Source organism: Salvelinus namaycush, chromosome 25 (genome assembly GCF_016432855.1).
Source record: "Salvelinus namaycush isolate Seneca chromosome 25, SaNama_1.0, whole genome shotgun sequence".
In the NCBI taxonomy this organism is placed as follows: Eukaryota; Metazoa; Chordata; class Actinopteri; order Salmoniformes; family Salmonidae; genus Salvelinus; species Salvelinus namaycush.
Genome location: NC_052331.1, coordinates 36,469,068 through 36,479,067, shown reverse-complemented (window position 1 = coordinate 36,479,067; position 10,000 = coordinate 36,469,068). Strand labels below are relative to the sequence as shown.

The 10,000-nt window shown below is 43.5% G+C and overlaps 1 protein-coding gene across 1 annotated transcript in view; it reads left to right on the top strand.

Annotated features, from left to right (window-relative positions):
• LOC120019924 (collagen alpha-1(XI) chain-like) overlaps positions 1–10,000 on the top strand; it is a 198,359-nt gene that overhangs the window by 105,532 nt on the left and 82,827 nt on the right. Inside the window, exons 19-22 of the mRNA XM_038963335.1 lie at positions 3,480–3,533; positions 3,631–3,675; positions 7,555–7,608; positions 8,578–8,622. Of these exons, the coding sequence (XP_038819263.1) occupies positions 3,480–3,533; positions 3,631–3,675; positions 7,555–7,608; positions 8,578–8,622 (198 nt within the window). The remainder of the gene's footprint in view (positions 1–3,479; positions 3,534–3,630; positions 3,676–7,554; positions 7,609–8,577; positions 8,623–10,000) is intronic.

Here is a 10,000-nt window from a genome sequence, read left to right as displayed (position 1 = left end):
GACAGATAAAGGCAGAGTAAAGACAGAGTAAAGACAGAGTAAAGACAGAGTAAAGGCAGAGTAAAGACAGAGTAAAGCCAGAGTAAAGACAGTATATACGTAGTAAAGACAGAGTAAAGGCAGAGTAAAGACAGATAAAGGCAGAGTAAAGACAGAGTAAAGGCAGAGTAAAGGCAGATAAAGACAGATAAAGGCAGAGTAAAGACAGAGTAAAGGCAGAGTAAAGGCAGAGTAAAGCCAGAGTAAAGACAGTATATACGTAGTAAAGACAGAGTAAAGGCAGAGTAAAGACAGATAAAGGTAGAGTAAAGGCAGAGTAAAGGCAGAGTAAAGGCAGAGTAAAGGCAGATAAAGACAGATAAAGGCAGAGTAAAGACAGAGTAAAGCCAGAGTAAAGGCAGAGTAAAGCCAGAGTAAAGACAGTATATACGTAGTAAAGACAGAGTAAAGGCAGAGTAAAGACAGATAAAGGTAGAGTAAAGGCAGAGTAAAGGCAGAGTAAAGGCAGAGTAAAGACAGATAAAGACAGATAAAGGCAGAGTAAAGGCAGATAAAGACAGAGTAAAGACAGAGTAAAGACAGAGTAAAGGCAGAGTAAAGACAGAGTAAAGGCAGAGTAAAGACAGAGTAAAGACAGAGTAAAGACAGATAAAGGTAGAGTAAAGGCAGAGTAAAGGCAGAGTAAAGGCAGAGTAAAGGCAGATAAAGACAGATAAAGGCAGAGTAAAGACAGAGTAAAGCCAGAGTAAAGGCAGAGTAAAGCCAGAGTAAAGACAGTATATACGTAGTAAAGACAGAGTAAAGGCAGAGTAAAGACAGATAAAGGTAGAGTAAAGGCAGAGTAAAGGCAGAGTAAAGGCAGAGTAAAGACAGATAAAGACAGATAAAGGCAGAGTAAAGGCAGATAAAGACAGAGTAAAGACAGAGTAAAGACAGAGTAAAGGCAGAGTAAAGACAGAGTAAAGGCAGAGTAAAGGCAGAGTAAAGGCAGAGTAAAGACAGAGTAAAGACAGAGTAAAGACAGAGTAAAGGCAGAGTAAAGGCAGAGTAAAGCCAGAGTAAAGCCAGAGTAAAGACAGTAAAGCCAGAGTAAAGACAGTATATACGTAGTAAAGACAGAGTAAAGGCAGAGTAAAGACAGATAAAGGTAGAGTAAAGGCAGAGTAAAGGCAGAGTAAAGACAGATAAAGACAGATAAAGGCAGAGTAAAGGCAGAGTAAAGACAGAGTAAAGACAGAGTAAAGACAGAGTAAAGGCAGAGTAAAGACAGATAAAGACAGAGTAAAGGCAGAGTAAAGACAGAGTAAAGACAGAGTAAAGGCAGAGTAAAGACAGAGTAAAGGCAGAGTAAAGACAGAGTAAAGACAGAGTAAAGACAGAGTAAAGGCAGATAAAGACAGAGAAAAGACAGAGTAAAGACAGAGTAAAGACAGAGTAAAGGCAGATAAAGACAGAGTAAAGACAGAGTAAAGGCAGAGTAAAGACAGAGTAAAGGCAGAGTAAAGACAGAGTAAAGGCAGAGTAAAGACAGAGTAAAGACAGAGTAAAGACAGAGTAAAGGCAGAGTAAAGACAGAGTAAAGGCAGAGTAAAGACAGAGTAAAGACAGAGTAAAGACAGAGTAAAGGCAGAGTAAAGACAGAGTAAAGACAGAGTAAAGACAGAGTAAAGGCAGAGTAAAGACAGAGTAAAGACAGAGTAAAGACAGAGTAAAGACAGATAAAGGCAGAGTAAAGACAGAGTAAAGGCAGAGTAAAGACAGAGTAAAGGCAGAGTAAAGACAGAGTAAAGACAGATAAAGGCAGAGTAAAGACAGAGTAAAGACAGAGTAAAGGCAGAGTAAAGGCAGAGTAAAGACAGATAAAGGCAGAGTAAAGGCAGAGTAAAGGCAGAGTAAAGACAGAGTAAAGGCAGAGTAAAGACAGAGTAAAGACAGATAAAGGCAGAGTAAAGACAGAGTAAAGACAGAGTAAAGGCAGAGTAAAGACAGAGTAAAGGCAGAGTAAAGGCAGAGTAAAGGCAGAGTAAAGGCAGAGTAAAGACAGAGTAAAGACAGATAAAGACAGATAAAGGCAGAGTAAAGGCAGAGTAAAGACAGAGTAAAGGCAGAGTAAAGACAGATAAAGGCAGAGTAAAGACAGATAAAGGCAGAGTAAAGACAGAGTAAAGACAGAGTAAAGGCAGAGTAAAGACAGATAAAGGCAGAGTAAAGACAGAGTAAAGACAGAGTAAAGACAGAGTAAAGACAGAGTAAAGACAGATAAAGACAGATAAAGACAGAGTAAAGACAGTAAAACATTGTAAAGGCAGAGTGAAAACATATTAAAGACAGAGTAAAGGCAGAGTAAAGACAGATAAAGGCAGAGTAAAGACAGATAAAGGCAGAGTAAAGACAGAGTAAAGACAGAGTAAAGACAGAGTAAAGACAGAGTAAAGGCAGAGTAAAGGCAGAGTAAAGACAGTATATACGTAGTAAAGACAGATAAAGGCAGAGTAAAGACAGATAAAGGCAGAGTAAAGACAGAGTAAAGGCAGAGTAAAGACAGAGTAAAGACAGATAAAGGCAGAGTAAAGACAGAGTAAAGACAGAGTAAAGGCAGAGTAAAGACAGAGTAAAGGCAGAGTAAAGACAGAGTAAAGACAGAGTAAAGGCAGAGTAAAGACAGAGTAAAGACAGATAAAGGCAGAGTAAAGACAGAGTAAAGACAGAGTAAAGGCAGAGTAAAGACAGAGTAAAGACAGAGTAAAGGCAGAGTAAAGACAGAGTAAAGACAGATAAAGGCAGAGTAAAGACAGAGTAAAGGCAGAGTAAAGACAGAGTAAAGACAGATAAAGGCAGAGTAAAGACAGATAAAGGCAGAGTAAAGACAGAGTAAAGACAGAGTAAAGGTAGAGTAAAGACAGATAAAGGCAGAGTAAAGACAGAGTAAAGACAGAGTAAAGGCAGAGTAAAGACAGAGTAAAGACAGAGTAAAGACAGAGTAAAGACAGATAAAGGCAGAGTAAAGACAGAGTAAAGACAGAGTAAAGACAGATAAAGGCAGAGTAAAGACAGAGTAAAGGCAGAGTAAAGGCAGAGTAAAGACAGAGTAAAGACAGATAAAGGCAGAGTAAAGACAGAGTAAAGGCAGAGTAAAGACAGAGTAAAGACAGATAAAGGCAGAGTAAAGACAGAGTAAAGACAGAGTAAAGACAGAGTAAAGACAGATAAAGACAGAGTAAAGGCAGAGTAAAGACAGAGTAAAGACAGAGTAAAGGCAGAGTAAAGACAGATAAAGGCAGAGTAAAGACAGAGTAAAGACAGAGTAAAGGCAGAGTAAAGGCAGAGTAAAGGCAGAGTAAAGACAGAGTAAAGACAGAGTAAAGACAGATAAAGACAGATAAAGACAGAGTAAAGACAGTAAAACATTGTAAAGGCAGAGTGAAAACATATTAAAGACAGAGAAAAGACAGTAAAGACATCTCTCTCTCTCTCTGCAGGGTGAACTGGGTTCCATCGGCTCTCCAGGTGCTCCAGGAGACGATGGCCAGAGAGTGAGTACCCCAAACTACACATCCCATGAGGCTGTCTGATAACTCTCTCCATCTATTCCACAATAACCCACTCTTCTCTTCTCTCTCTTCTCGACAGGGCGAGGACGGTGAGATCGGACAGAGGGGTCTGGCTGGAGAGAGTGTAAGTATTTTCTAATGTGTAATACCATTGTCAAAGATAACAGACTTGTGTATCAGAGTATTATTCTTCAGACAGACTTCCAGAGGTGCAAGGAACATAGTGGCCCAGAGGTTGAAGATTACATCACCTAAACACCTCAGTCTCCTTCACCCCGACACACATTCTCTCCTTCCCCCAACACACACATGCTCCAACACACACATACTTCTTACCTGCCACCTCCCCTCTATGCCCATTACATCAATTACTTGAACAGAAGAACCCACCCTTCTCTCTTTGCACTTTCCTCCCAACCTTCTTTTCCCCAATCCCTTTCTCCCCATGTCTCCTCTCCTTCCTTATCTCTCCCCACGTCTCCTCTCCTTCCCTCCTTATCTCTCCCCACGTCTCCTCTCCTCCTTCCCTCCTTATCTCTCCCCTCTTCTCTCCTCTCCCTCCCCTCCTTCCCTCCTCTCCCTACCTCTCACCACTTCTCCTTTCCCTCTCCCACTTCCCTCCTCTCCCTACCTCTCCCCACTTCTCCTCTCCCTACCTCTCCCTACCTCTCCCCACTTCTCCTCTCCCTACCTCTCCCCACTTCTCCTCTCCCTACCTCTCCCCACTCCTCCTCTTCCTACCTCTCCCCACTTCTCCTCTCCCTACCTCTCCCCACTTCTCCTCTCCCTACCTCTCCCCACTTCTCCTCTCCCTACCTCTCCCCACTTCTCCTCTCCCTACCTCTCCCCACTTCCCTCCTCTCCCTACCTCTCCCCACTTCTCCTCTCCCTACCTCTCCCCACTTCCCTCCTCTCCCTACCTCTCCCCACTTCTCCTCTCCCTACCTCTCCCCACTCCTCCTCTTCCTACCTCTCCCCACTTCTCCTCTCCCTACCTCTCCCCACTTCTCCTCTCCCTACCTCTCCCCACTTCCCTCCTCTCCCTACCTCTCCCCACTTCTCTTCCTACCTCTCCCCACTTCTCCTCTCCCTACCTCTCCCCACTTCCCTCCTCTCCCTACCTCTCCCCACTTCTCCTCTCCCTACCTCTCCCCACTTCCCTCCTCTCCCTACCTCTCCCCACTTCCCTCCTCTCCCTACCCTCCTTCCTTCCCCTCCTGAAGACTCATAATGGCATTCATGCCTTGTCCATCACATTAGTAATGTTGCCCTTGGTGAGATGTGTGAGACAGACAGAGTTGGAGTAACTAGTCGCACCTCACAGGAAATATATAGCTTGAGAGAAGCAGCTATTCTCACTTTACCCATGAGAGATAACTTCATTCTCCTCCTGGCTGGCGTCCTATGGACCATAGAAAGACTGCAGTAAATATAGATCAGTGAGCTGTTGAGTACTTGTAGTTACCATAATGGCCACAGGAGGTCAGTGTTGCTATTTCTCAGCTAGGCTTCAGTGGACACAGTACATTCTGCTTACACCACTGCTACCACACACAGTACCTGAGTAGGATACCGTCTTACTTTGCACTGAAACACATTATGGATGATTTTGCAACTACGGGCTTTGTTGTGTTCCCCAAGGGGGTTGATTTATAAGAAATTCATTTAATGTTTTATTATTTATTTGTTTACTTTAAAAAAAAATTGCCCTAGAGGCACCAATTCATCCAACTTTAGAGAGCCTTGACGATCATTCCACAAGTGAGGTGCAAAAACCTAAAAGCAGATTCACCTAACTCAGCGGCGACTGAAGAGATGTCCAGAGTTAACCATCCCTGAGACTGGTGTCTCATACGTCTGTAAGTTAACAATGAGGTGCGACGGAAGTTTACGCAGGAGGGCTTTATAAACAAAAAAAGAGTGCAATGCATCGATCTACGAGAGACTTCAAAGGAGGGCCGGCCTACTGTCTGATACAGAATGCGTTGATGTGTAGTGAACCTATCGCCCGTAATAAAGCCTAGTGCACAATGATAAACAGCATCTAATAGCTACACTACCAGCGGCAGCTGCATTTACAAAAACAAAAACAATACCAATGATTTGTTTTCTGTTATTTAATGAAAGCCTTTTTGATCTTCTTCTACGTACTGTATTTCGACAATATATTTTTTTTGCTAATTTGAAAATATTTAATGCAGTTGGTTACAAAAGGAGTCAAATAAATTAAAGTTCTTTAAATTGTTATGTTATTTAAGAGCTGCTGGCCCCAGCTGGTATTTAAGAGCTGCTGGTCCAGCTGGTATTTAAGAGCTGCTGGCCCCAGCTGGTATTTAAGAGCTGCTGGCCCCAGCTGGTATTTAAGAGCTGCTGGCCCAGCTGGTATTTAAGAGCTGCTGGCCCCAGCTGGTATTTAAGAGCTGCTGGCCCCAGCTGGTATTTAAGAGCTGCTGGTCCAGCTGGTATTTAAGAGCTGCTGGCCCCAGCTGGTATTTAAGAGCTGCTGGCCCAGCTGGTATTTAAGAGCTGCTGGCCCCAGCTGGTATTTAAGAGCTGCTGGTCCAGCTGGTATTTAAGAGCTGCTGGCCCAGCTGGTATTTAAGAGCTGCTGGCCCCAGCTGGTATTTAAGAGCTGCTGGCCCCAGCTGGTATTTAAGAGCTGCTGGTCCAGCTGGTATTTAAGAGCTGCTGGCCCCAGCTGGTATTTAAGAGCTGCTGGCCCAGCTGGTATTTAAGAGCTGCTGGCCCCAGCTGGTATTTAAGAGCTGCTGGTCCAGCTGGTATTTAAGAGCTGCTGGCCCAGCTGGTATTTAAGAGCTGCTGGCCCCAGCTGGTATTTAAGAGCTGCTGGTCCAGCTGGTATTTAAGAGCTGCTGGTCCAGCTGGTATTTAAGAGCTGCTGGTCCAGCTGGTATTTAAGAGCTGCTGGTCCAGCTGGTATTTAAGAGCTGCTGGCCCAGCTGGTATTTAAGAGCTGCTGGCCCAGCTGGTATTTAAGAGCTGCTGGCCCAGCTGGTATTTAAGAGCTGCTGGCCCCAGCTGGTATTTAAGAGCTGCTGGTCCAGCTGGTATTTAAGAGCTGCTGGTCCAGCTGGTATTTAAGAGCTGCTGGCCCAGCTGGTATTTAAGAGCTGCTGGCCCAGCTGGTATTTAAGATCTGCTGGCCCAGCTGGTATTTAAGAGCTGCTGGCCCAGCTGGTATTTAAGAGCTGCTGGCCCCAGCTGGTATTTAAGAGCTGCTGGTCCAGCTGGTATTTAAGAGCATGAAAATGATCAATCACATCACCAGGTAGTCTATTGTTCTGGCTAAGATGAGTCAGTAGTAGATACTAAACTGTATTTTAGATGATAAATGTAGGCTCTTCTGTTTTAGCGGAGGAGATTAAACAAGTTCTTCCTGGTCACTGCTCTGGATATGTGAACCTGCCTTTTCCACCCCAATGCTGATGACTGGTCACTGCTCTGGATATGTGAACCTGCCTTTTCCACCCCAATGCTGATGACTGGTCACTGCTCTGGATATGTGAACCTGCCTTTTCCACCCCAATGCTGATGACTGGTCACTGGTCAACAATCAAGACGCTCAACGTATTGGTTCTGAAGCATAGAGGATACTTTAACGATGACTAAAGGAAAACAACGATTTAAGATAGGGAGTAAAATATATATGTATGGATCAAAACAAATCGGAAAACATCTGGAGAAAGTGTTTGGGGGGAAACGTGTCGAATATAAAATGATTTACAGCCATTACCAGTTTATGGTTCTCCTCTCCCTACCTCTCCCCACTTCTCCTCTCCCTACCTCTCCCCACTTTCCTCCTATTACCAGTTTATGGTTCCTGACACAATGAAAAAAAGGATTTAATATATATATTAATTTTTTTCAACAATGCCAAAAGTCCCCGTAGTTGCAAAACCACCCTCGAACAACACTTGCTGTTTAGAATTGTAATGTTTATATGTGTTAATGTTTTTGACCTGTACATCTTTCTGTCTTACAGGGTCCTAGAGGCCTGCTTGGTCCTAGAGGATCCCCTGGGACTGGTGGACAGCGTGTATGTATACAGTACTTCTACATGACTGCAATACTACTGCAATACTACTGCAATGCTACAGCAATGCTACCGCTATAATACTGCAATGCTGTTGCAATGCTGCTGCAATGCTACTGCTATAATACTGCAATACTACTGCAATACTACTGCTATACTTCTGCAATGCTACTGCAATACTACTGCAATGCTACTGCAATACTACTGCAATGTTACTGCAATACTACTGCAATGCTACTGCAATACTACTGCAATGCTACTGCAACGTTACTGCAATACTTCTGCAATACTACAGCAATGCTACTGCAATACTCCTACAATACTACTGCAATACTACTGCAATGCTACTGCAATACTACTGCAATGCTACTGCAATACTACTGCAATGCTACTGCAATGCTACTGCAATGCTACTGCAATACTCCCGCAATACTACTGCAATACTACTGCAATGCTACTGCGATGTTACTGCAATACTACTGCAATGCTACTGCAATACTACTGCAATACTACTGCAATACTAGTGCAATGTTACTGCAATACTACTGCAATGTTACTGCAATACTACTGCAATGTTACTGCAATACTACTGCAATACTACTGCAATACTACTGCAATACTACTGCAATACTACTGCAATACTACTGCACTACTACGGCAATGTTATTGCAATGGTACTGCAATACTACTGCAATACTACTGCAATACTACTGCAATGTTACTGCAATACTACTGCAATGTTACTGCAATACTACTGCAATACTACTACAATGTTGCTGCAATACTACTGCAATACTACGGCAATGGTACTGCAATGGTACTGCAATACTACTGCAATACTACTGCAATGTTACTGCAATACTACTGCAATGTTACTGCAATACTACTGCAATACTACTGCGATGTTGCTGCAATGTTGCTGTAATGCTGTTAATGATGTTAAAACTAAACGTGTCTGAAATATGTTCACAGGGTCTTGCTGGGCTGGACGGCCAAGCTGGTCCCAAAGGAAACCAGGTGAGAAAGTGTACCTGATTATACATTATACATCACTAAACACAGCCCTAACCAGGCAGACACTCATTTTACATTACTACACACAGCCCTAACCATGCAGATGGTCATTATACATCACTACACACAGCCCTAACCATGCAGATGGTCATTTTACATTACTACACACAGCCCTAACCATGCAGATGGTCATTATACATCACTAAACACAGCCCTAACCAGGCAGACACTCATTTTACATTACTACACACAGCCCTAACCATGCAGATGGTCATTATACATCACTACACACAGCCCTAACCATGCAGATGGTCATTTTACATTACTACACACAGCCCTAACCAGGCAGACACTCATTATACATCACTACACACAGCCCTAACCATGCAGATGGTCATTTTACATTACTACACACAGCCCTAACCAGGCAGACACTCATTATACATCACTACACACAGCCCTAACCATGCAGATGGTCATTATACATCACTACACACAGCCCTAACCATGCAGATGGTCATTTTACATTACTACACACAGCCCTAACCATGCAGATGGTCATTATACATCACTACACACAGCCCTAACCAGGCAGATGGTCATTTTACATTACTACACACAGCCCTAACCAGGCAGATGGTCATTATACATCACTACACACAGCCCTAACCAGGCAGACACTCATTTTACATTACTACACACAGCCCTAACCAGGCAGATGGTCATTATACATCACTACACACAGCCCTAACCAGGCAGACACTCATTTTACATTACTACACACAGCCCTAACCAGACAGATGGTCATTATACATCACTACACACAGCCCTAACCAGGCAGATGGTCATTTTACATTACTACACACAGCCCTAACCAGGCAGATGGTCATTATACATCACTACACACAGCCCTAACCAGGCAGATGGTCATTTTACATCACTACACACAGCCCTAACCAGGCAGATGGTCATTATACATCACTACACACAGCCCTAACCATGCAGATGGTCATTATACATCACTACACACAGCCCTAACCAGGCAGATGGTCATTATACATCACTACACACAGCCCTAACCATGCAGATGGTCATTATACATCACTACACACAGCCCTAACCAGGCAGATGGTCATTATACATCACTACACACAGCCCTAACCAGGCAGATGGTCATTATACATCACTACACACAGCCCTAACCAGGCAGATGGTCATTATACATCACTACACACAGCCCTAACCATGCAGATAGTCATTATACATCACTACACACAGCCCTAACCAGGCAGATGGTCATTTTACATCACTACACACAGCCCTAACCAGGCAGATGGTCATTATACATCACTACACACAGCCCTAACCATGCAGATGGTCA